This window comes from Mirounga angustirostris, unplaced genomic scaffold, assembly GCF_029215605.1.
Source record: "Mirounga angustirostris isolate CCGP_5_RB_7025 unplaced genomic scaffold, mMirAng1.0.hap1 SCAF_6, whole genome shotgun sequence".
NCBI classification, from domain to species: Eukaryota; Metazoa; Chordata; class Mammalia; order Carnivora; family Phocidae; genus Mirounga; species Mirounga angustirostris.
This window is the reverse complement of record NW_026991714.1, coordinates 51,671,139-51,697,737: the sequence shown is the minus strand read 5'-3', so window position 1 is coordinate 51,697,737 and position 26,599 is coordinate 51,671,139. Positions and strand designations below refer to the sequence as shown.

Here is a 26,599-nt window from a genome sequence, read left to right as displayed (position 1 = left end):
ATGTGGATTTGAGTGTGCATGGTCCCAAAGATGTGGTCTGGGATGAGAGACTTTGTAAAGAAAGTCCTAAAGATCAAAAAAGACAGTGAGTTCTAGTAGTGATCTCAGTGGGCTCATAGCTGGTAGCCATCACTCTGCCTGATAGTGATGAGCTGCTCACGAAACCACTCAACCCATTAGAAGGGAGAAGTAAAGTTGTGCAGTGGCCATGTTTTCAGCAGACTCAGCAAAGATGTTATAGGCCCTGACCATTGCAATGCTGGTGATAATGCTTTCAGAATGATTGCCCCTGAAGTAGCCCTTGAGAAAACGATAAATTGGGTACCCTGAACATCGTGGCAGGTGTTTAATGATTGTTTTGATGTGCCATAGTGTTGCTAAGAAGATGTCATTTCTCCCACATTCCAGAGAGCTGAAAGCCAAGAAAATATGTTAAGTTTGCAATGAGTAGTCTTTTGAAATTGGGAGCCAGGGGTCACTTTCTCCCTTGATTCCCAGCAGACTCTGGATGGGAAGACCATTGCCTTGTGCAGAGAGAGTCCTAGAAGATGAAAATGACAGTGATGGGGGTGGTGGGTATCTCTCCACGGCTTTAAAGCTTAGGCTTTTCCAAATTTTTTTTAAAAAGAAATTGACAGCCCCCAAAACCTGGTGACTGACCGGGTGACAGAGGACACGGCCACCATCTCGTGGGACCTGGTGCAAGCTGTCATCGACAAGTACATGGTGCGCTACACCTCTGCTGATGGGGACACCAGGGAGGTGTCCGTGGGGAAGGAGCAGAGCAGCGCCATCCTGACGGGCCTGAGGCCAGGTGTGGAGTACACGGTCCAGGTATGGGCCCAAAAGGGGGCCCGGGAGAGCAAGAAGGCCGACACCAAGGCCCCAACAGGTAACAGGAGGGAGGAGAAAAGAAACTCAGGTCATCACTGTGGGCTGACCTGTTGCTGAATTATACCACTGCTGCTTTTGGGGTCTGTGACCAGGGACTGTGTTAGGAAAGTTTGCTGTAAAAAACTTGATTTACTTAAAGAAAAATCAAAGTGTAGTCATGGACTCAGTACTGAGCAGTCCTGTGACGGTCTTAAAACCCTTTCCCCAAGCCTGTGCGGTTTTAACCGCTCTGCCTCTCAGTGAAAAACCGTGGGTTAGGGAACTGTTTTGTGACAGGGTGTTTTACGTAGGTTTAACTTAATAAGTGGTGTGTAGTTTAAAGAAGCAAGTGTTACCTTGGCAGGTTGCAGCTCTGTGTTCATTTCAACACACAGTTAAGTTTTGATGAGCATCTTCTAAAGGCCAGGCCTGGGATACAGTGGCAAAAACAAATATGATTCCTGCTCTCTTAAAGTCCGGTGGGAAAGATAGACAATCAACGAGCAAACAAATTATAACTGTAAACTATGGTCAGTTCTATGAAGGAGATGAACATGGTGCAGGTATAAAGAATAACAGGGTAGGGATGTTTCTTAGAAGGGATAGGATGAGTAATAGTTAAGATCCACATTGACAGAAACATCCACATAGCACTTGCTTACACAAGAAAGTTTATTCTTGTCTTGTGGGATGGTCAGAGGGTAGGTGGGCCAGGCTGGTACGGTCATTCCATGGCACAGGAGAGCCAGGCTCCTTCTGTATTGTTGTTCAGTCATCCCTAGGGAGTTGCCTCCATCTCTATAGTCATCCTCCACCCTCATTCCAGCAGTGCAAAGGGCAGGGCAGGGCTGGAACATTGCACACGTTCTTCACTTCTCCCGTTCCACTGGCTAGATCCAAGACACAGTGCCAGACCTCACGGCAGGAAAGGCTGGGCAATGAAGTCTTCAGCTGGATGATCACATGCCCAGCCAACACTTCTGATCTACTGTCCCATCCAACAGAGTGGCCACTGGCTGCATGGGACTCCTTAAATGTTAACTAATTAGAAGTAATTAAATGATTTTCAAAGTTGTGCATTTCAAGCGGTCAACAGCCACATTGGTTAGTGACTACTGTATTGGACACTGTAGAATGTTAGCATCATTACAGAGAGATCCATTGGACAATATGCTCATGGAAGAAGGGGAGAATGGTTGGTGGGGAAAACTCGCCATTTGTGGCAGAGGGAAGGGTATGCATGATGGCCCTCAGATGGCACAGCTAAGATGGTTGCCGAACTGTGAGGGGGCCTGGTGTGGCTGGAGCACAGAGGGGGAGAGAGGGAAGTGGCGTGGGGTGAGGTGGGAAGGAGGCAGGGTCACTCACACAGGGCCACACGGCGCCTGCAAGAGGGAGCATGTTACATTTATCAGAAGAGCAACGTGATGTGGTGTTTGTTTAAAAAAGGTAGTTCAGGACACAGTGAGAAGGATCCACGGAGGACATGACAGGAGTAGCATTCGGAGGGTTAGTGAAGAGTCTAGTGTAAAATCCGGGAGAGAGGGGGCGACGGCCATTGGGAAAGGGGGGGAGCAACGTGGAAGGTTGGGGCAGCATTGTCTGAGAGGGGAGACTGAGAGATAAACAGCCTCAGGGAGGAAGGTGAAGACTTTTAGACATTTAAACTGGAGAACCTTGTGAGATTCCTTGGTTGATTGAGTGATTAACTTACTGATTCCACAAATATAGGTCGAGTGTCAAGTGCATGCGAGGCGCCGTGGTAGATATGCGGCTGTAGGTGCAAGCAGGGGGGCTCACACCTGTTGGGGAGCAGAGAGCATTGGTTGGTATTCAAAGCCATGGACATGGATGAGGTCACTAAGGGAGGAGCATAGAGAGAGGAAAAGGGGGAGCCTCCGGTGCCCCAACATTTCCAGGTTGCTGACAGAGGAGACTGAGGAAGGGTCAGGCCATTAGGAAAAAACCAGGGGAGGGTGTGGTCATGGAAGTTAAGAGCTGAGATTGTTTTAAGACAGAGGGAGCGGATCAGCTCTGCCAAATGCTGCTCAAAAGTCCAGTAAGGTGAGGATGGCTAGTGTCTATCGGATTTGGCGAAGTTGGGGGTGCCGTATCCTAGTGGTTTTAGTGGCATGCTAATTAATGGAAAAGTGCCAAACTTCATTGAATCGAGGAGTGAATGGGAGGGGAGGAGTGAAGTGAAGGTGAACCCTGTTCTCTTGAGAAGTCTGTCAGCTAAGGGGTGCAGAGAGGCAGGAGGTCCTAGAGCTTGTAGTCTGGGAACAATGACGGTAGAGAAGGAGAGACCAGGGGTGTCAGAGAGAGCACAGACGAAAAGGAGACAAGTCCTTTAGAAGGTGGGAGACTTCACAACTCAGAGCAAAGAGGGGCCCGTCTGGGTTTTAACACAAGAAAACGGCAGGATCTTGGGCAAGACTTTTCATTTTTCTGGGCCTCCATGCTCCCCTTTGATAAAAGACTAGAAGGTTGGAAGATCTGACTTCTCAGCTCTGAGATTCTGTGAACAAAATAACCAGATACCACAGAGATAATGAAGAGGTCATTTCAACAGCCAGTGGGGCGGCTTATCTTGTTGCTCAGGAGACTTTTTTTTGTTACTTCTGTGGAAACTAGAGAGACAGAAATTTTCCATATTGATGAGCTTGCAGAAGATCTAATTCCTCCCAGTTGTAATATCCAGTGGTTTGTTTCCCTGGAAAATGGAAACCAGGGACCTTTCACTCTTGTGTTCAACGGAATTATATCATTATTAAAGATAACTTGAAGGGAAGGCTTCTGGTGGTGGGGTGGTGGGATGGCCTCCCTTAGCTCTAAAATTTGGCCTTTCCTTTTTAAAAAGAAATTGACAGCCCCCAAAACCTGGTGACCAACCGGGTGACAGAGGACACGGCCACCATCTCTTGGGACCCGGTGCAAGCTGTCATCGACAGGTACATGGTGCGCTACACCTCTGCTGATGGGGACACCAGGGAGGTGTCCGTGGGGAAGGAGCAGAGCAGCGCCATCCTGACGGGCCTGAGGCCAGGCGTGGAGTACACGGTCCAGGTGTGGGCCCAGAAGGGGGCCCGGGAGAGCAAGAAGGCCGACACCAAGGCCCCAACAGGTAACAAGAGAAAGATGGTCAATCGGAATTGAATTTTGAACATGTGGATTTGAGTGTGCATGGTCCCAAGGATGTGGTCTGGGATGAGAGACTTTGTAAAGAAAGTCCTAAAGATCAAAAAAGACAGTGAGTTCTAGTAGTGATCTCAGTGGGCTCATAGCTGGTAGCCATCACTCTGCCTGATAGTGATGAGCTGCTCACGAAACCACTCAACCCACTAAAAGGGAGAAGTAAAGTTGTGCAGTGGCCATGTTTTCAGCAGACTCAGTGAAGATGTTATAGGCCCTGACCATTGCAATGCTGGTGATAACGCTTTCAGAATGATTGCCCCTGAAGTAGCCCTTGAGAAAACGATAAATTGGGTACCCTGAACATCGTGGCAGGTGTTTAATGATTGTTTTGATGTGCCATAGTGTTGCTAAGAAGATGTCATTTCTCCCACATTCCAGAGAGCTAAAAGCCAAGAAAATATGTTAAGTTTGCAATGAGTAGTCTTTTGAAATTGGGAGCCAGGGGTCACTTTCTCCCTTGATTCCCAGCAGACTCTGGATGGGAAGACCATTGCCTTGTGCAGAGAGAGTCCTAGAAGATGAAAATGACAGTGATGGGGTGGTGGGTATCTCTCCACGGCTTCAAAGCTTAGGCTTTTCCAAATTTTTTTTAAAAAGAAATTGACAGCCCCCAAAACCTGGTGACCGACCGGGTGACAGAGGACACGGCCACCATCTCGTGGGACCCGGTGCAAGCTGTCATCGACAAGTACATGGTGCGCTACACCTCTGCTGATGGGGACACCAGGGAGGTGTCCGTGGGGAAGGAGCAGAGCAGCGCCATCCTGACGGGCCTGAGGCCAGGTGTGGAGTACACAGTCCAGGTGTGGGCCCAGAAGGGGGCCCGGGAGAGCAAGAAGGCCGACACCAAGGCCCTGACAGGTACTGTGAGGGCCTGGGACAAGGAATCATGTACATCCATCAGGACAATCTTCCTCCATACCTGGGGGTGCACAGGGGGGCAGGGAGGGCAGCTGTTTCGCCTGAGGCCATTCCTCAGAGGGGTTCCCTCTTTCCCTTTCTGAGGTACTATGCAGGCATGACTGCTCTGCTTAGGAAGAGTGTAGAGGAGACAGTGTGAAAGTAAACCCGTGGGCTCTTCCAGGTGCTTGTGCAAACATAGCCTCCCTCACCGTCCACCCGCTCAGCTCCCAGGCTCTCCGCCTGGGTGTTCGAACCTGCTTGGGCTCAGCTCCAGTTCGGAGAAGAGAGAGGCAAGGAAGCCCTTCTGTCTCCATCTCCCTCACTGGGACCTGGGAAGGCCACTGGGTTCTCTGACGTCCTCGAGCCTCTGTGGACAGTCTGGGGAAGGCCTGGCCGTCCCCTCTGTGGCCAGTACACCGTATGTGGCCCCTGGACTTAGAGGTGCCTTGAATTTCTTTATCAGTTACAAATAGCAGGGGTTTTTATTTTTTATCTTTTTTAAAGATTTTATTTATTTACTTGACGGAGAGAGACACAGCGAGAGAGGGATCACAAGCAGGGGGAGTGGGAGAGGGAGAATCAGGCTTCCTGCCGAGTGGGGTTTTTAAATAAAAAAAGTAAAGTATACTTACAGTAAAAATTTTCAGACTAAACAAAAGTATATAGAAAGAAAAACTCCGTAATGCCCAGTGAGTTTCTCCAGAGACAACCAGTCCCTCGTTCCCTCCCTCTCTCTGTTTGTCTCCCTTGTTCCTTTCTTCCTCTGTTCCTTCATTATCTTCTCTTTGCTTCACTCTTGCCATTTTTAAAGACAACTGTATTACCACCTTTTTGCTTCGCAGAAATGCGGCAGTAACCAAGACAGACCTCTCAAGCCTGTAACCAGGGGATTGGTGGGCAGAGAAGTAGCAGAGACCAGCTTAAGATATTTAAATCGTTAAGGTTTTTGCTTTAATTTCTGAAAGCAGGAAATTCAGTTTTGCAGCGGATGGAAAGAATAAAATCCGTACCAGATGTTACACTTTAGAGAGTCAGACCAAGCTGATATTACCGAAACTCAAAATTTGTCAAAACATCCTAATTCAAAACAACAGCTGCCTGATTTCTATTAAAATATCGCAATTCCATTCTCAGCTGAAATGCTACTGGGGAGAAAATAGCCTGGAGACATCTTTTTTGGGAACCTCTAAATTAAAATCATCTTCTGTGATGATTTTTCAAAATGGAAATTTTCATTCAATATCTTATTTGGTTTAAAAAAAATGAGCCATCTGACCAATTAATATGGCGTTGACTGGAATTTTTGCTGAGATTGAGTTTCCCTAGTCTCCCGTGTGCATGTACACAGCCCCGTGTTCAGAGTCAGAGGAGATGTTCTGCTTTCCCTCCACCTCTTCTTCCCTTTCTTTCTTTCTCTCCTTCACACAAGCACCCCCCTGCTTTCCCAGGCTTTCTGTACAGGGTAAGCATCTAAGGCCACATATTTCGTGATGTAAGAGATAGAACTTTATATTTCTATGCCAACTTAATGTTTATCACATTCTGCTTCTTGGTCAGAATCTCAGTAAATTTAGGGTCACACTCCCTCTCCCGGGCTGTATGTGATGTCTTGGTTAATTTCCCAGTTGCTGGGCAGGGGAAGATGGGCATCCAGGGCTTCGGTCATCTTTCTAGGTAGGTGTTTGCTGAGCCCCTGGTTTCTGCACATAGGGCCTTCTCAGATCTGCACTGTCTCAGCATCCCATGCCACCTTGGGAGCCCTGCCATCCCTGAGGACCCATCTGCTAATCTAGATTGCTTATACCCACCACTCTTGGAGAATCTGTGAAGGGGGGCGGGTGTGGGAGCACAGATTCACTCTGTCTGCCACCCACTCAACCCCCAACTTCCTTAGTCCCCTTGTCCTCGGTAGGTGGGTGCTTTTGGAAACAGAGGTCATAAGGAGCTGGTGTCAAGGAAGAGCAGAGACTGCTACTTGCTGGAAGGGAGGAAAAGAAATGGGAGGAGAAGTAGGAAGAAATATGTTAACACGTCAAAAATTATCTTGCCCCGGTTGCAATAATACTTAGTAATCATAATTACTTGACTTTATATACAGACATCGACCCTCCCAGAAACCTTCGTCCATCTGCTGTCACCCAGTCCGGAGGGGTGTTGACCTGGACAGCCCCCTCTGCTCAGATTGATGGCTACATTCTCACCTACCCGTTCCCAGATGGCACTGTTAAGGTATTGGAAACTTCTTGTTTGTTCTCTTGGTGCCCATGCCCCCCCTCCATATGAAGCACCTGACTTGGGCCCACCAGCTTGATTGCTGGTATGATGGTGACCTGCTGAGAAATGAGTTGATCCTTAGTGATCATCTGCTGTGGTAAGGAAAGTGCTACGCAAGGTTATTTGTCGACATCATCCTACATGTGGCCTCATTTCATAGGACTCACTTGTATGTCTGTTCCTAGCTGACCACTGTGTATTCGCTGGCCACACATCTGTCCCATGTTATTGTGTTTATTGTTTGTCTTTCCCAATTTATGCTAGCCCCATGAGGACAGGGACTTTTTGTCTGTGTTACTATCACTGTATCTAAAGTGCTTAGAACCTGGCACATGAGGGGCGCTCAGTAAATATTTATTGAATGAATCGATTAACCCTGACTTCAAGAGTTATACCTCCCACCTGGAATCTGAGGACCAACAAATTTGGTAACTTGTTATGATGGAATTCTTGGCAAGAAAGAGGGAGGAAGGGGAAAAGGGAGGGCACTTTGATTTATTCATGATCTCAATGATTGCTTACGATAGCCCTTCAAGGGAAGTTAGCCCTCCGTTCATAGAGGAAATAAGATCGGTTCAGAAGGAAGTATTGAAAGGCCAACTATGGCTCCACCTCACAGATATCAGTGGTCACTTTTTTCCCCCTTATTAGCTTGTCAGCTCAGTGTCGCCAGCCTCGGTGGCTGTAGTTGGTGTCCTGGCATACGTCTAGAGGCCGAGTTGACCAGGAGACCTGGAGGATGTTCCCCCAGGGGCAGGACTGGTGCCGGCTCTCTGCGAGGGCTCCCAGCAGGGCTGAGTCTCCATGGCACCACCCTCCAGGGAAGCTGCTGGGACCCACCGGGACTCTGGGGGCCACCAAGCCCTCAAAGAAACCAAACATTGTCTTCTCAGAGAACTCCTGTCACTAGCACCAGGGAATGCTGTTGACACCTCAGGCATGGGGGGGTGACACACAGACTGACTGTCTCCTGTCTCTTGTCTCCTTTGTTTGGTAGGAGGTACAGCTTGGAAGAGGGGATGAGAGGCTTGAGTTGCGAGGCCTTGAGCAGGGCATCACCTACCCTGTCTCCTTGGTCGCCTTTAAGGGTGATCGCCGGAGCAGGAATGTATCTACTACCCTTTCCACAGGTAATGTGGACTCCTGCACGCTGAACGAGAACATGGTAGAGGACAAGCGTCGGAGAGCTCAGAAGAGGTGTCCGAGGAGGAGCGAGTGGACAGAGTGATGGATTTCTCTGGAAATGGGGCAATTGAAATACGGTTATAGGTTCAGATGAAATCCATCTTGTGGTAGAAAGACTAAAGAGGGAAGCAGAACAGAATGTTATTTTGTGGGACTTAGGGCAGGAGGTGATGTGAACTTGACCTTATTTCTAGTACATTTGAAGGGTTTGATGAGAGCAGGTGCATGAGAAAAATAAGATCTAAGTGAAGAGTTGGAAGAAGCAACATAGTAGGAGGTTATGAAATAGTTTCGAAACAAAATAAATTATCTTAAATAGCCCCCCTCCTTCTTCCTTGCCCTTCTCCTAACGACACCATCTCTCTGCTTGACTCCTAGTTGGTGTGCGTTTTCCACACCCTTCGGACTGCAGTCAAGTTCAGCAGAACAGCAATGTCGCCAGTGGTCTGTACACCATCTACCTGAACGGTGACAGCAGCCTGCCCCTGCAGGTGTACTGTGACATGAACACCGACGGAGGCGGCTGGATTGTGAGTCTAGGAGCATTGGTGGCTCATACTTGTTTTCAGAGAGATCCCAGCCCCAGCCCTAGCCCCACCCCCACCCCACCCTCGCTGGAAGTACTTCACACCTGGGATAGAGCAGGCTCCGTGGAACGAAGGTTAATGATTTGTGGAGGCTCTGGGTTAATCAGCATCTAATAATGCCCTCTGTGTATGCATTACCTCCATTTTCTTCTCTTCCAAGCCCTGTCATAAACATGACTCTCCCACAGAAGCTTTCAAGTAAGTGACAGAGGTTATTCTTTCGCTTTTATAGATAGGTAAATTGAGGCCCACGAGGGAGAAGTGCCTTGGCACGTTACAAGAGTTAATGACAAAAGGTGGGACCAGATTGCAGGACCCCCGCCTCGCAGATCATTGGTTTTCCCTGTGGGTCTTCTCTGGCCATCCAAGGTGGCAACGCATGATGTCTTTGGGCCTCGGGCCTCTGAGCTGAAGTCCTTTGTCCAGGTTCTTCATCCTGCTCTGAGGATCAGAAGCAAAACTTTGGTTTGAAGGGCTGAAGCCTGAAAGAGGGAAACTTGGCAATGTGCCAATGGCCCCCGCTTCCACGTGGAGGTTTTATTCCCTTGGGCCATTGTCTGCTTACAGCCTGTGGCACCTGCTTTGATTGCTGTGGCCTGATCCAGTTACATGATGAGCTGCCTTTGAGGGTTGCCATCTGATGCCCCCGCCCCCCGCCCTTCCTTCCCACGCCTGAACAGATAGAGGCTCTCACCACCCCAAACCAGCACGAGACCTTACTGCTGTGCATCTGCAGCTCACTGTCGCGAGGAGAAATCATGAGCCCCTCGTGCTCAAACTACATTCATTTACACGAAAGCAAAGACACTTGAGCAGCGCGGATAAAATGATCCCATCAGAGAAGCAGCAGTGAAGAAAACTTATTATCCGCACAGCTGCATCTGGTGGCTGAAAGGCAGTAACCGGATTGGATGGGTGGAGGGAAGTTCCTGATTGATTTATACAAATAACCAAACAGAATGGAACGTGGGAGGGTCTTGCACCTGAGCAGACCCACAGGGCTATACCTGCTGCTTTTCATCAGCACCGTTGTAAGCGTTCAGTCTCTGCAGGCTCAAAGTCAGTTTCCTGCCTTGTGCCCATAACTGACCACTGGCAGAATGTTTGTACTGTCTCCTGTGGCCTTTTTGAAAACCAGCCTTCCCTGGGGAAGGAGACATTTGTCCAGGGCAACCTCTAGAAAGATACCTGCCAGTCTGTCTTCCTGGGAATACCCCCGATTTTTTCCACAAGTATTTATTGATTGCCTACTATGTGTCAAGCACTGTTTTATATACTCAGGAACCAGCCGTGAACCAAACAGACCCAAATCCCTGCCCTCAAGGAGGTTGCCTTCTACAGTCTGCTCATGCAAATGACCCTTACTTACCAGGATGCCGAGGTCAGTTCCAGAAATAATCGAATCACTATGCATTCTAACCAACACCAGCCCCTCACCCCCTCCAAGTCTTGTTTTCTGACCCAAACTCCTGAAGGTAATACAGGAACTGAGATTCTATAGGGGTCTCCTCAAAGCTACCACAGTCCCCAAAACATCTGAGTCCTGAAAACTTCTACACCAGATCTTTTACTGACAGTTTCCATGGTTTTGGGCTCGAGAATCTTTTGTCACTGAGAGATGACCTTAGTACACTACTCTTTTCTTTTTTTTTTTTTTTAAGATTTTATTTATTTATTTGAGAGAGAGAGAATGAGAGACAGAGAGCACGAGAGGGAAGAAGGTCAGAGGGAGAACCAGACCCCCCCGCTGAGCAGGGAGCCCGATGCGGGACTCGATCCAGGGACTCCAGGATCGTGACCTGAGCCGAAGGCAGTCGCTTAACCAACTGAGCCACCCAGGCGCCCCTCTTTTATTTTCTAAAAAGATTTTATTTATTTAAAGAGAGAGAGAGAGAGAGAGCACATGAGTGGGGGGAGGGGCAGAGGGGGAGAATCTTAAGCAGACACCCCGCTGAGCACTGAGTCCCACGAGAGGGGCTCAGTCTCACAACCCTGAGATCATGACCTGAGCTGAAACCAAGAGTCAGACACTTGACTGAGTCACCCAGGCGCCCCAGTACATTGCTCTTTTAAATGGAGCTTCCAAAATCCTTTTAAGGAAATTTTTCTCCATGGGGTGGCAGGAGCCCAATGTGATTAAGAGGCCAGGAAAACCCTACCCTGAGGTAATTGGTCTCACAGGAGGCAGGCTGGATTGAGGACCAGACGGGAACACTTCTGTGCCTCAAGCATTTCCATCTTTGTTTTCCGCCTTGCAAGCCTTAAGGACTGCATTAGAAGTTCTTTTCACAGGCATTTAAATGACATTTTCATTTTTTTTCTCCCCAGGGAATCAGTCAGACCACTGAGTAAGTTCTAGAGTGCAGTGACAGCTCTGGAGTGTAGAACTCTGCCCTCCTTCAGACGGACCTGCTAAGGGGCTTCTGTTACCCCAAACAATTCATTATAAGGTGTTTTCACCCCATAGAATGGGAATGGGCTAGATTCCGAGGTAGTCAAATGAGGCTCCCTGATCGAGAGGTACAGATGGTCACGGTGGGTCAGTTCATTTGGAATCTGACATAATAAAATGCAAACTAACATTTATTGAGATATAATAATAACTTATTATATATGAATGTGCCAGTCTCTGGCCTTCACACTTTTATGATTTATCATGATTAATGATCTTGCTAAAGCCTGGATTTAAGAGCATGACAAATGGGCTATTAACCTCTTGATCTCATAGTTTAGAAAAGCAAGGCTTGTCAAGGTTAACTAACTTGCCCAAGGACACAGCTAGTAAGTGTGGAGCTGGGTCTCAGTAGTGATGCAGAGAGCATCAGAACCATTGTTCAGAGTTTTCCTAGCTGAGCTGAAGCATTTAAAAAAAAATCAGGGAGTGGCACCTGGGTGGCTCATTCAGTTAAGCTTCAGACTCTTGGTTTCAGCTCAGGTCATGATCTGGGGGTCCTGGGATCGAGCCTCATGTCAGGCTCTGTGCTCAGCGGGGAGTCTGCTTCTCCCTCTCCCTCTGCCCCTCACCCTGCTTGTGCTCTCTCTCCAAAATAAATAAATAAATCTTTAAAAAAAAAATCAGGTGGACAAACCCCTACCATGCTTGGGCACTCTGTTCATTGATTGGAGAATGCCTTTGTAATGCGCCTGTCCCAGGAGGAAGGATCAGATTTGAGGCTGACCTTGTACCGTAACTAATTATGTTAGTGCGAATGTAACTGGACTTGATGTATGAGGAACACTGGTACGGCGTCTGCCCTGGGATCCCACTGTCCGCGGCACAGGAAGAGTCCCGGGGAAGGGACCGGAATGGGCAGTATGCTAGGAAATGAACAGTTAACCCTAGAATCTAAAGAAATGGGTTTTGGAAAATAAACTCAGTGTAACTGGTATTTTCAAACTTTCTGATGAAAAGGTGAAGAGATCTGTGTTTTATCCTTGCATCCGCCACTAGATAATCAGCGGACTATGATTTAATCTGGCTAATCAAGTGATTACTTGAACTTTCCCGTCTGTAAAATGGCATCATAAGTCCTTGCCCTGTAGCTGGCACTGAACACGCTGCTCAATTAACAGTGGTTACGTGAGTGGATAAGCCAACGAAGAAATGAAGGAAGCCAAGAGAGGAGTGAGAGTCTCTGAAACGAAGGACAAAGGGGAAAGAAACCACAATGTTAATGCAGTGTGGAATGATTTGCCTGATCATTCCCTCAGTTCTGCTTGGCAGCTCGGTAGCTTTGGAGAACATTTTTACACTTACCCTCTCCGTGAGTTCTCCTAGCGCCTCTGAGATGGACGCTTCCTTCCTGCTTCTAACCCCGTGTGTCACGCAGCTGACAGAGGCTCAGTAACAGAGATGACTGGCTCACCAGCCACTGGCCAGGCAAGTGGCCCCGGTCGGCCTTAGAGCCCCGGGCTCTCCCCACCCGCTGTAGATCGATGCCCCAGTCCAGGGCTTCCTGGGCCAGCAAAGGTGGGTTGGTGCTTCAGAAGGAGTGACATGTGAGCTCCCACGTGAGGCTCTCAGCACCGTTGCAGGCAACCTGTTCTCCCCTCCCTCCCTGTCTCTTCCCAGAAAAAATAGAAAGAACGCACAAATATTGGGAGGTTTACCTTACCAAATTTGAGATAACGTGTTTTACTTCAAGGCACCTGTGGTGAAGCACGGTAGAAAGGAGGGAGATGGGGTTTTGTGGTGGGCCTTCTGCATTGAACGAGTACCAAGGAAAGTAGAGACAAAGATGCCATCCCAGCCTTCCAGAATCCCAGAGTAATTTCTGTGATTAGCCAGGACGGCGTTTAGTGTGGCTTTCAAGGTCATGGGGAATGACAGCCATTACTATCCATTCCAGTAGTATACACAGGTGTGTTTAGCTTGTAGGTGCTCTTCGGGTTTACTTCATGTGAAAGAATCCAATTTACTCTGACTGGCACTGCCTTCCTTCCCCAGATGGGGGAGCTTTTGAAAAGGAAGCAGCACATACTTTCATGAAATAGTGGTACCCAAGTCTGTGTCTGTTTTCTCACTTCTCACTCACTCTTCAGGCCATTCCATGTTGGCTTCTGCCCCCGTCTCTCTCCAACGCAGCCTTTACTGGAGTCACTCGTGACTTCCGTGTCACTAAATTCTGTGGACACAATCCTTACACCTCGTGTTCCTTGATGCTGACCTGTCTTTGACGCTTTTGGCCACACCTTTCTCTTTATGGGCTTTTCCTGGTTGTCCTCCTACATGCCCGGGTCCTCCTCTTTCTCCCTCATGAGCACATCCTTCTGTGCCTGGCTGGTCCCTGAGTCTTGATTCTAGGCCATTTTCTCTTTTTAGTTCCCACTTTCTTCCCAGGTGGTCTCATCCTCTCCAGTGGCTTCGCTTTACTCTCTGTGTCCCAGTGGCTTTCTACATTCCTTAGGATGGAGCGGGCTACGCGGTGGTAACACGCCAACACCAAGCCCCAAAATGACTGAAGACATGAACAGTCTCTTCTCATGTGTGCAAAGCCTTCTGTGGGTTTGGCATCACTTCTCAGTGGTGACTCAGGGATTCGGCCTGATTCCAATTCGTGGCTGTGCCCTGTGGATACGTGGCCTTCACCAAGGCCCCGAGGCACAGGGCAGTGGAAGACAAAGCATGGAGAGAGAGAGCCCCCCGGCCCTCCTGCACTCCCACTTACAGCCCTTTGGCTCCAGCTTAACTGCCAGGGAGCCCGAAAAAGAAGCATTCCTGCCTGTGTTCCTGGGGACAGGAGACTGAAATGGGCAAACACTGAGCATCATCTCAGACACACCCTTACCTTTGCAAGTCTGGCCCAGATCTCTCTTCAGAACCCTAGCCCTTATGCTCAGCTGCTGCTATGGCATCTTCATTGGCCAGGGGACCTCAGGAGTGACTCACACTTCCCTTGTCCCAGGTGAGCTCACACCGGCAGCCCCTGTCTTCTCTCAGAGCCCCCGTCTCAGTGAAGAGCCGAGTGAACAGCCATCCAGCGCCGCAAACCCAAATCACAAGAATCGCTCCCGACCTCGCCCTCTCTTTCAGTCCCACTTTCAGTCTGTCACCACATCGGTCAGTTTGACCTTCTCTCTGCTTCTGTCTAACCTCAGAGCAGCCCCCAGTCCAGGCTACTGTGCTCTTTCACTCAGTCATGTCTGTTCAAGTGTGTCAGAGTGAAAGGTCCATCTCCTTTGCAGGTCTTCCAGAGACGCAACACTGGGCAGCTGGACTTCTTCAAGCGCTGGCGGACCTACGTGGAAGGCTTTGGGGATCCCATGAAGGAGTTCTGGCTTGGTATGATCTCTGAGATTCCAGGAGGGCTGTGGGAGAGGGGCTATTTCATCCTCAGAGGCTGCCTGGGCAGCTTGAGAAGGCTCCCCACATTCAGGAAGACGTCCCAGTGGCAGGGACAGGACACTCGGAGGAGCCAGCCCACCAGGGTGTTGGTGGGGCCATGTTGCTGGGAAGGTTCTCATGGGGGCCATGTGCCGGGCTTGTGACAGGGTGGGCCCATCACAGGGGGTCTTCATGCTGTATGTGTGCCCCACAGGATCCACCTGGAGCTGGCACGTCTTAGAAAAGTAGTTGACCCATTGGGGTTCAGGGCTCTTCCTAGGAGGTCATGTCCGGAATCCCTTTGCAGCTCTTCTAGTAATGCCAGCCATCATGGGGATGGTGTTTTCCTTTTCCTTCTGTTCTAATCGGGAGCAGATATTCATGAAGAGTAAAAGAGCCAAAAGCATCCATAGGGAAATGAAAAATTAAAAAAGCATAATCTGGAGACTCATTGTCTGATAGAGTGGATGGTGGTTGTGGTCTGCGCACGGTGCAGAATTCCTTCAGAGACCTCGGAGTGGTGGCTGATGTCCTCTTCTCCTTGGCGAGATATGGGGGTGAGAGGGGGAGGGGCTTCCGCTTTGGACAGAAGGAGTCGAGGGCAGGTTCACTGCCCCATTGCCCTGCATGGCCCCTTCCCAGAGGACACAGTTTCCACACTCATAAACATGGCCGTGCCAAAGAAATAATAGGATGAGAAAACGGGCACCCCCCCCAACAGAGACAGTGTGAGGAGAGCCCCCATTAGCAGAGGAGGCAAAGGCCACGGTGACTTTCGGTGCTGGAAGTCGCAGATGCTAGTGGCGTGTGCCTACACACACCAGTCGACGGGTTATTGGAATTCCCTTCCTTATTTCAGGACTTGACAAGCTACACAATCTCACTGCTGGCACCCCTACCCGCTACGAGGTGAGAGTGGACCTGCAGACTGCGAACGAATCTGCCTATGCTGTGTATGATTCCTTCCAGGTGGCCTCCAGCAAGGAGCGGTACAGGCTCACGGTTGGGAAATACAGAGGCACAGCAGGTAGGAGAATGAGAACACATTTCCTCCCGGCTGGGGTCTCCGGCTCCCTGTGTGTCTGCGGATCGGACTGCCGCGTGCCGCGGACTGGGGGTGAGGGGGGCGGGGGATGGCCTGTTGCTCCGTGGAGGGGACCTGTCCTCACTGATGGCCCAGGCCCTGCTCCCTGCAGGGGGCGGGGGCCCACCAGAAGTGTGAAAGCAGCCCTTGACAGTGTTCAAGTTGGAACTTTTGTACGTTATGCGTTGATCCCCACCCCCCACCAGTAAAAATGCTCTTCTTACGCTTCCCTGGTTCCGGCTGTTGTGCATCAGCCAAGGAGCCTGCATCCGGAGTGATTCATGGTGCCTGCCCACCTGTCGCTGGGCTCCAGCCACGTGCCTGCAGGCCTTGCCCAGGAGTGTGTGTGTGTGTGTGTGATTATTTAAATATTTTGCAGCGCTTTGCCATAAGTAAAGGGAAAAATGAAAGTTCTGATTCAAACAACAAGCAGTGTAGGTCTCATTAACTCTGTGCAGAGTGTGAGGACCCAGAGATGAGCCGTTCAGCTGAAAGCAGAGAATATCTAACCTCGATTAGCGGCTCAGTGCACTCAAGCTGGTTGACGGTGTGTTCGGTTGTGAAGGAAGAGAACAAAACAAAGCAACGTGACTGAAACACTGGGATTATACCATTGGATATTCTGTTTCAGACGGACGGGGTAGTTACTGTTTTAATATCATATCTTACGCCTGGATTTATAGTTTTTAAACCCTAACAAGTAAGTGTGTTGTTTGATTCTGCGTGTTTTTGACTTGGGGGTAACTATGCAGGAATGTGTTACCAGCCGGATCCGCTGACTGTATGGGCCGTGGTCTCTCCCCTTGTCTGCCATGTAAGCAGATAAGTCATAATAGAGAGTGACTTTTGCAAAGAGCCACATAAGGGGTGAGGAGAATGAAGAGCTATAGGGTGTGAGAAGGTGGCGACATTGAGGCCCGAGGCTGTTGAAGGAAGCTCCCCGCAGGGCAGTGGGCTGGAGCTGGGTCTGCAAGGGTGAGCCTCAGATGGGAAACAAGGAAGGGGTCCCCAGGCCTGGGGGAGTCCACGGTGAGCAAGGACTGAGCAGAGGCAAGGAAAGTGGGGTGGGCTCATGAAGCCTGAGGCCACTCTAGGACCCCCTAATGGCAGAGGACTATGAACAGATGCCTCTTAGTGTCTGGGGCCATGATCCGAAGTGGCCAACTGCTAAGGCAGTTTCTTGTAGGTCTTTTAATTTAGTTGTTTTAAAAAAAATTACATGAATTTTGCATTTGCTCGTTTAACAGTGCTTAGCATGGAGCCCGGCAGGGTAGGTGTGTTTCACACATGATGTTGCTAGCAAGAGCTTTCTGTGCAGTCTTACAGATGTTCTATATTGTAAAGGATAGTCCCTGAGACCCAGATAGCTTGCATCGGGGTCAGTGAAGGCGTGAGCTTGGTGACATGGGGACAAGAGACAATGTCCTGCCTCTCTCCCTGAAGCCCAGGGACCTCCCGGCCTGCTGGCGGGGGACCCGCTAGGGCCACCCATCCTCCTCTCTTCTCTCGTGCGCATGTACCTGTTCTGAGGCCAGTCTTAAAATAACCGGGAAATGAACTGATGCTAATGGGAAAATGAGGGAAAAGAAGTCAATGTATTCACTGATTAATGGGATTCTCCTCCCAGGGACTCTATTTGCATTTTAACCGTGATTAGGGGATAATTCCCATTCTGAGGTTGTTCAGGCCCGCAGTGCTGGTCAGTGGAGCATGTGTTTTTTCATAGGAAGCCTCGGGAGACCTTCAGATCACACCACATCTAGCCAGCGATCTGGTCTCCCCGTATGTGCCGGTGTTCCTACTGGGAAACTCTGACATTGCATGGTGGGCTTCGTGGCGTTTTAGCTTTCCTTATATATGCTGATTGGTCCCCAGGAGGGTTTTGCAATTTAGGAAGCTTCTGGTTCCTCACGAAGAAACCCCAGCAAGGCAGTGCTGGGTAAATTTAGTTTCTGATTCTGAATCTTGGAGTGGGGCAGGGAGGACATCAAATGAGCTCTACCTTCAAGATGCTATTCATCTCTTGAGAAGTTATCATGAAAACATAAACAGCTATTTGGAGTGGTGCAGAGTGGCTTCTATGGGCTAACCGACCATTTACAGCTGGTTTCAAGGCCCACCTCCAGGAGACTCAGTGACGCCCAACCAGGGCTGGATCCACACCCTGGGGACACTTGGAAGCGCAACTGGGGAACTCCACCAGCGTTTGGTGGGCTGGGGCCAGGGAGGCCAAATATCCACAGCGAAGGACTGCTCTACGCAAAAGTGCCTTTCTCGCTTTGAAATGGATTTTTAAATACTGGTGCTTAAAAGGAAGGGGAAAAAAATTGTTGGGTCCGTGGACAAGAGGGAAAGCCCCAAATGGCGCACATCACTCTTCCATTGGCCCGTTCCTGGTCCCAGGGTTCACGGTCCAGACACATGGTCCTTTGTGACTCCTGGGGGATATGATGTGGATGGCTCCCTCGGGTCTGAGGTGGCTCAGCCACCTGGGCCTGCCTTCCTGCCTCAGGAGGTGATGGTGGAGTAGTGGTAGATGAAATAGGAGATGAGCAGCTCAGTGGCCCCACCCTGGGCTTTTCTGGGCCTGCCGCCAACCCCTCCAACCCACTAGCCGAGGAGAGCCAGTTGCCCACCCAAAGCCGTTATACCAGAAGTTAGGGGTGCTCATTTCTCATCCAGGGTTTTCTCCTACAACCCTGAGAAAAGAGAGAGGGTCTGACCACCACCGGCTTTTCTACTCTATCTTACTTAGGGAGATAAGCTTAATAAATCAGAATGCCGAGTTGGCTGGGGGCCTGACAACCAGAGAAAAGTGATTTTTTGATTCATGGGTACACCCACTGTCTGTGCTCTGAACGTCAGCACGCCTTCAGTTTCTGGAAGCGAGAAAATCCGTCTGTGGAATAAACTGCCACACTTAGCCCGGCACCTGCTTCACTTCTCGTGATCCCAGCGCCCAAGGTTAGAGAACCACAGACAAATCGTTAAAGAAAGAGCCTTTGCACACACTCTTAGAAAACAGCTCTGGGAACTTTAGATGCAAGTTAGGTAAGCTGTGCTCATTAGAAGGGTCACCAGGGGGCCATGGTGTGTTATTTTAAACTGTAGTTAACTGCCAGAAAGCTGAAGGGGAGAGGAGATGCCTGTGAGAGCCACCGTATGCCTTTCCTCGACTGGAGGAAACGAATGGGGGTGGAGCCCGTCGGCTGTCTCAGCAGGAGTGGCTGCCTTGCCTCCCCCCACCTGCTGCCCTGCCTCCCCCCCCATTTGCTGGGTAAGGCAGGGCAGGACCCATTGTTTGAGCTGCCAGGTCAGAGGGACAATCTGGGGCCTTCCCTTTTCGCAACATGTTAACTCTTTCCATACCACCCCCAGCGAAGTCCTTGAGAGCAGGGGCCCCCTCTGTCTGTATTCCCAGAGCCTAGCCTAGTGCTGGGCCCTGGCGGGCAGGGGGAGGGGGGTCTGAGGTTTCCTGAATAAATGAAGTTGCAGACTACAGTTCTCCGACTTCAGCTTGCACCTCAGGGGCTTGTCATCCCAAGGACTTGTGAAAACACAGATTGCAGGTGGGTACTACCTTGGGGGTTTCTGCTTCTGTAGATCCGGGGTGGGGCCCGAGAACGTGCATTCCTCACAAGTTCTCAGCTGCTGCTGCTGCTGCTGGTCCAGGGACCACACTTGTAGAACCAGAGCTGGCTTGCTCTTGTTAGCATAACTCACCTGTGGAAAGGGGGAAGCCACCGGAGGGAAGAGCCCTGGACTTGGAATCTGAGGCCTGAGGTTTGAGTCCCCTGGCCCTGCTGTTTGTGGCCAGTGGGGCATTGACAAGTCCCCAGAGTCTAACCTTTGTGAGTCCGTTTCCTCCTGGGACTGAGAGCTGCCTGCCCCACCTCGCAGGCTATCATGAGGGAGTCAGAGGAGGGTACCCAGGGCGAAGAGAGTCGGTAGCTCAGAGATCCGAAGAAAACTAAGTGTTATTGTAGGAACATGACTTGATTTAGCTTGGGATTATCGCCTCTTATGAGTGAATTAAGAAATAAACTGATAAAAAGATGACAAGGACAGTGGGGAAATAGGAGAGATACAGGTCAAATGATGTGAGTGGATTTCCAGACAGGATGTCATGAAGCTCAAACCGTACCTATGTGCCAGGAAGGCTCAGGAAACTCAAGTGTGTGTGCGAGGAGTGTGTGTGCGAGGATTATTAAGGAGACCGGTGCTTCCTCAGGACTGGGGCCCAGCTGGCCTTTGAGGAACGGTTAGGATTTGGACCGAGGCGGGCAGAGAGACTCCAGGAGCAGAAGCATGGGGGCAGACCCGTCCACTGCACAAGCAGCGCGTGCCTGTGGGGACAGTGGGCTCAGAGATTGTGCGAAGGCTACAGCCAAGCTCTAGGCCTGCAGAGCCAAGCAAGGAGGACCAGCTCCCTCCAGGTGCTGGGAAGGAGGACATTGAGTCTGAGAGCGTGGAGGTGGGTGCATGTGCTTCAGGGAAGGCCGGGAGGGCTGTTGTGTTGAGACAGGCGCAGAGAGGAGCATAGGCTGGGGTGAGGGCATCTGTGAGTGATCTGCAGGAGGAAGGGCTCCATAAAGGGGTACAACGGGTTTGTCAGATGTGTCTCGGGGTTCCAGGCGGGGTGGCTGGGAGGATGGTTGAGCAAAGACAGGGAAGATGGGCAAGGGGTTACCTCGTGCGAGGGGCGGTCAGGTACTGTGAGGAGAGCCGATGGGTTTGGTTTTGGATATTTGGTTACTTCACATGACTGCAAGGCCTCAAAGTGAGAATGCTGTCAAGGCTTTTCAGGCTATTGGAGAGACAGGCCCGAAGTTTGGGTGACAGGCCGGGAAGGAGAATCTGTTCATCTGTATCATGTTCTCATCTTGGCTGTTTTGAGAGACGAGTGATTCCCTGTGACGTAACTGGCCAGATCCTTGGCATTTTCATGCCCAAAGATTGTCCTGCTGAGTCCAGAGCACAATCACCATCTCAGTGGTAAAACTTAGACGCTCACCTCTCATCTTTCCTCTCCCGCAGGGGATGCTCTTACTTACCACAATGGATGGAAGTTCACAACTTTTGACAGAGACAATGATATTGCCCTTAGCAACTGTGCCCTGACCCATCATGGTGGCTGGTGGTACAAGAACTGCCACTTGGCCAACCCCAATGGCAGATACGGGGAGACCAAACACAGTGAGGTACGTGACAGGTGAACTTTTCTGTCCCACGTCTGCTCAAAGCTTTCAGGGGACACTCTCCAAGCTGGTTTGGCTACCCCTCTCCTTCTGATGCCTCCAGTCAGGACAGGAGGGCTTCTTCTCCAGGTTCTATGGCCTTGAGGTCAAGGTCTTCCCTGCCCATCTGCTGCAGCCCCATTCCCCCGCCTGCATTCCCACCAGGACTGCACATTTTCTTAGCTTAGGTGGGTGGGAACTCAGGCTGTCCACTGCTGGATAGAGACAGATAACATAGATTATGCACCATCTCCGTTTACTGGTTCACATATGGACACTGTCTTAGTAACGAAATACCGTAGATTGGCTGACTTGAACAACACACATTTATTTCTCATAGTTCTGGAGGCTAGGAGGTCCAGAATCAAGTTATCAGCAGATTCAGTTCCTGGTGGAAGCTCTCTTTCTGTCTTGTGGATGGCGGCCTTTTCACTGTGTCCTCATGTAGTGGAGAGAGAGAGAGAGCTCTGGTCTCTTTTCCTTTTCTTATAATGGTACCGATCCCGGGGCGCCTGGGTGGCTCAGTTAGTTGTGTGTCCGACTCTTGGTTTCAGCTCAGGTCATAATCTCGGGGTCGTGAGATTGAACCCCGTGTCGGGCTCTGTGCACTCAGCACGGAGTATGCTTGAGATTCTCCCTCTCCCTCTGCTCCTCCTCCTGCTCATTCTTCCTCTCTCTCAATGAATAAATAAATAAATAATTAATAAACAAATTAAATAAAATCTTTAAAAAAAAGGCACTAATCCCATCTTGGGGGACCCACCCTTATGATCTCACTAACCCTAATTACCTCCCCAAGGTCCCACCCCAGCTGCTATCACACTGGGGGTTAGGGTTTCAACATATACATTGGGGACGGTGTGCAAACATTCCATTCATAACAGACACTTCATAATTCCTTCTGGTTGATCTCCCAATGAAACCAGAGCTATTTCTCTCAAAGCCTTTGATCACCAGGAAAACAAAGTCTTTTCTGCCTTTGATCAGACCCACCTTTGGATCCACTTTCTCCAAAGCCGCTCAGGGTCTACCCAGAGTGTTATGCTAAGCCCTATTTCAGGAGGTACACACAGGGCTGAGAGTTCTCGATGGCTCCTCTCCCCTTCCTTGCTCTGAAACTTTGCTACCGATGGCTTCTCAAACCTCTCTGACCTATGGGCATCATTTTGACTCCTTGCCAGCTGTGGGGCATCTCCTGGCTGCTCCCACACAGCTCCTTGAACGTGGCATCTTTATTCCTGCTCATCATGAATCCATCCCCTCCACCAGCTCCTCCCCATCTTGGGTTTCTGATTTCCCATCCTGGGTCTATTCTAGCCTTCAGGAAGCCACCGCTCCCCAGAACTCATCTCATCACTGATAGTACCAGAAATATTAGCACATCTCAAGTCCGGGTACAGTTTGATTACTTTGGCCCTGACCAGGCAGCGGGGACTCCCAGTCCTTATGTGATGTTTCAAAGGGAAGAAGAAATTTCCCCCCCGGGAGGCCAAGGAGGGTGGGTCCATGAATCATGGTGGCAGCATGTGGGCTGACGCAGGGAAGCCTGTGATCAGAGATCAAATATTTGAAATGAGCAGCCAGCATGCCCTAAACCATCCCCATATTTGCTAATAAAAGACATTCATCTGGTTAATGTGCTTTTCACAGTCTGCAAGGCATTTAGCTTCTTGTTTATTATTTACCTCACAAATTAAAATATATAAAATTGGTCACTTGGGCTCTTTATTGCAGGTTGCAAGGTTATTAAGTGAATTAAATATTATTGCGCTCACCAGTCAAAAGACATAAAATGAAATTTAGTTTTCAGCAGGCTATTCGTTACCCCAGAGCTAGTATCTAAACAGTCTAAATTGAAAATGATTTTACACGATTGACCAATTAATATGTTTATTTTTGCCTTTAATTTTTCGGAAAGGAAAAAAGCGAGGCAAGGATAACGTGCGTGTTGCTGGCCAGGTTGACCGTGTGTTAGCTTTGCTGCTGCTGTGGTCTCCCCTGTTGCCCTGGGCTCACACCCCATCCTTCCAACCACTGGGGTGGGGATGGGGGTGGGGGGGTGTGTCTTCCAAGTCACCAGCCTGTCAAACCTCAGATGCCCAGCAGAGGGCGCATGTTTCTAGCTTCGGCCCTACTTCCCTTATCATAAGGACCCGGGTCACCACTGGTCTCACTTTTTCTCTCCCCTAAGCAGAGAGGGAGTGATTTTCCTGGCAAAGAAGCATTCCTTTGTACCATAGCCCACCACTCCTTCCTCCCAAGTTGCCTCTTCTTGATGCTGGCTTTTTTTTGGTAGGGGGTGAACTGGGAGCCGTGGAAAGGACATGAATTCTCCATTCCTTATGTGGAGTTGAAAATCCGCCCTCATGGCTACAGTGGGGAGCATGTCCTGGACAGAAGTGGACCCTAGGAGAAAATTCGAGAATGTTCTGATGGCCTATCGGAGCAGTCATCACACGAGACAAGACCGGCCCAGAGTTGGGGCTGTGTAGGCTTGGGGCAGGGTGGGTTGTGGTGACTGGTTCATGGAAGTTTGGGGGATGCTCCTGGCCTCTGGTTTCTGAGATGGCTGGATAACCTTCAGGACAAAGCACGTGACCAAGCTTCAGACCATACAGGTTATTTCCCTTGGTTACCTGCGTTTTTGCCCATCTATATACTGGGGTCCCGAAAATCAACCAATGGTAGAATATGAGAAAGACGACTCCTGACTGCAAGGTTTTTCAGTCTATCTTCAGTAACAAATATACAGGATTGGGCGGGGGGGGGGGGGGGAATAATCATTTAGCACTTCACCAATTGGAAATCTCTGGAAATTGGTATATATATATATATATATGTATGTATGTAAAGCTCTGCTACTAGAAATCTTTTCCTTAGAAAGAAGCACCAAGGAAGGGTTCGCTTTGATGGCCAAGGGGCTAAAGTCTGATGCTTGTTATCTCCCATAACCACTGGGTTTTGAGAAAAAAAGCTATAAATCTTTCCCCGTTTAAAAAATGCTAGTGTTAGGAGGAAGAACAAAGGAAGAACCATGAGGGACCAAGATGGATTACCATCTAGCTAAGTTAGGACCAGTGTCCAGCATGCTGGAAACCAAGCTTCTGTGTTAAACTGCTCTTCTCGAGGGCCCCCTTCCCACCCATCTGCATATTCACTTGCATAGATCTGCATATGTTGTGAATAAATTCTCACTCATTTCAACTTTAAATAGTTTGACTGTTTTGATGATTGATTCCTCCCAAAGACTCTTCTGTGACTCCCGTTCATGCCCTCCAGTTCTCAGCCCCCCTCCCTTCCCTGGCCCCCCACATGGTCGGACCCTTAGGTTTCCTGAAGCTGCTCCGAGATGGAGGTGTACTGTTTGAATGGGCACTTGGCCAGTCGGATCCCTGGGGCTTATTTTCCTGTGACTCTGGAAGGTTTTTCTGTAGTGAAGTCCGTGATCATTATTAAAGTAACTTAAATTCCTATTCAAGAAAGAAAAAATAATAAACCACCTGATTTAAAAAAAAAAACGTGCCTTGTGTTATTGAACTCACATGAGTGCACATGAATTCTGAATTTAACCTAAGTGCACTCGAAGGTACAGTTTGTGCATTGTAATGGAATTTGGTCGGCCTGGGGTCTCACACTTGGGAGACGGCGAACAATGGGGTTTGGAACCAGTAGAGAAGCTCATTTTTAAAGGGTATTTATCTGACTGAGGAGAACATTCCAGCCCTAAATGTCTGTGCCAGACCTCACTGTAAGGGGACCAGCTCTGGCAACCCCCACCCCGGTAGCTGAGTGTAGGCCCCGGGGATGGGTGTCTGGACAAACCTGCTTTTCAGAGGGCCACTTTCCTGGGAGTCAGATTATGAGCCATCGGGGGTTTGAAGCTGTGGGGGCAGTCCCTCCCTGTGAGGACAGACCAAAGAGAACAACAGGTGTCACAGAAGGGATGGGCTGTGAGCCAGGCAGGAGGGCAGAGGCAAGGACAGAAGCATCACAAGCAACTGCTGAAGGTTCTGAGCCATTTTCTGTTCCACGCAAGATGCTAGCCAAGCAGTCATGGACAGAGCACAGGCCCTGCCTTTGAGCGGCCTTGGATGCAGTGCGGACGGACAGCTGTGGGCACAAACTGTGACAGCAGGTAGCACGTCGGGGAAAGAGAATCAACCGGGGTGTGGACTGACACTGTGGGCAAGCGTCATGGACGTGATGGTCAGCACTAGGTCCGGAAGGAAGAGTCTGAGTCTGTCAGGGAGGGAGGGCACCTCGGGGAAAGGGCACGTGGTGGCAAAGATGGGAAAGGCCGGAGTGTGGCGTGGGTGAGGGAGGAACGTGGTTTATTGGTGGGATGAGGAATGCTTGGTGGGGAGCCATGACAGAGAGATGGGCAGGGACCGTTCTGGGCTCGCACGGTGCATCCGAATCAGCTCAGCTGTAGGTATATGGAACCTGCTTCACCTCCAGGGACTCTGCCTCAAGGGGTCTCAGCTGAGTCCTGTGCCTTGGAGCTTTTCAAAGCCAGCATGCAACCAGCCCTGAGGACCTCTGCCAGGATGGACGAGTTGGGCAGCAGAGGATGCTCACAGGTGTTTGAATCTTGCAGTAACACTGGCCGTCAGGCTTGCATTTTGGAAATCTCCGTCTGGTGGCAGGCTAGAGAATGGTGGGGAGCTGCTGAGGGGAGTTTTGGGGAGAGGGTGGAGATACCCAGACAGGTTAAGGGCTATTGCCGTAGACCACAGCTCCTGGGTCTGTGGCAGAAATGGTGGGAAAGGGGAGAGGGCACAGATTAAGGAGATATTTAGGAGGAAGGATCAGCAGGAATTGAGGGGGCTGGGTAGTAAAGGGAAGGGTCCTTTCATGGCACACTTTAAAGCTGGTTGTTCCTGACAGCAGCTTCCTCTGGGAATAGGGCCCCAGAGTTTATGTTTGTCACATGACATCACAAGCTCTGCTTTTCAACTTAGAATTCTCAGGGATTCAAGGATCATTAAAGCCGGAACATGCTGAATGAGCCAGGGAGAAAGAGTAAGAATGACTCAAGGGATTGTGAGCAAGGAGATGTCAGGAAGGACAAGCAGCAGGTGTGGTGTGGGAAAAGAGAATACGTGGCGGGGGAGACATGCAAACAGACCTACAGCAGGGCAGGAAGAAAAACAAGTCTAAGTAATGAAAAGCTCTGGGCAAAACATAGTCGTTTGCTGGAGGAGGTCCTCTGCTAACAAAATTTCCAAATCATTCCGGGGGCGGTGAAGAGGATCAGGAAGGAGTTTCTGTCAATAAAGAGTGCAGATCAATATGGTCAGGGCCAGCAGACCCCACGGAGTAGACATGCTGTACCCAGACAGGCCAGGAGATGGCAGTGTTGTCCCATTGGGAGCATCTCCTTTCAAGGCCACTTTCCAATCCTCTATGAAGGGGAGTTCTGGGGGCCCTCACTTTT

At 49.9% G+C, this 26,599-nt stretch overlaps 2 protein-coding genes across 2 annotated transcripts in view; both read left to right on the top strand.

Moving 5' to 3' along the window:
* TNN (tenascin N) overlaps window positions 1-23,835 on the top strand; it is a 53,661-nt gene extending 29,826 nt beyond the window's left edge. The window contains exons 12-18 of the mRNA XM_064594285.1: window positions 7,070-7,200; window positions 8,243-8,375; window positions 8,809-8,960; window positions 14,703-14,799; window positions 15,701-15,868; window positions 20,963-21,126; window positions 23,459-23,835. Of these exons, the coding sequence (XP_064450355.1) occupies window positions 7,070-7,200; window positions 8,243-8,375; window positions 8,809-8,960; window positions 14,703-14,799; window positions 15,701-15,868; window positions 20,963-21,126; window positions 23,459-23,572 (959 nt within the window). The 3' untranslated portion in view covers window positions 23,573-23,835. The remainder of the gene's footprint in view (window positions 1-7,069; window positions 7,201-8,242; window positions 8,376-8,808; window positions 8,961-14,702; window positions 14,800-15,700; window positions 15,869-20,962; window positions 21,127-23,458) is intronic.
* On the top strand, window positions 553-5,827 carry LOC135364669 (tenascin-N-like). The gene is made up of 4 exons (XM_064593553.1): window positions 553-892; window positions 3,734-3,997; window positions 4,666-4,929; window positions 5,814-5,827. Exons 1-4 carry the CDS (start codon window positions 724-726, stop codon window positions 5,825-5,827), a joined length of 711 nt encoding a protein of 236 aa, XP_064449623.1. The 5' UTR covers window positions 553-723.
* Window positions 23,836-26,599: the final 2,764 nt, after the last annotated feature.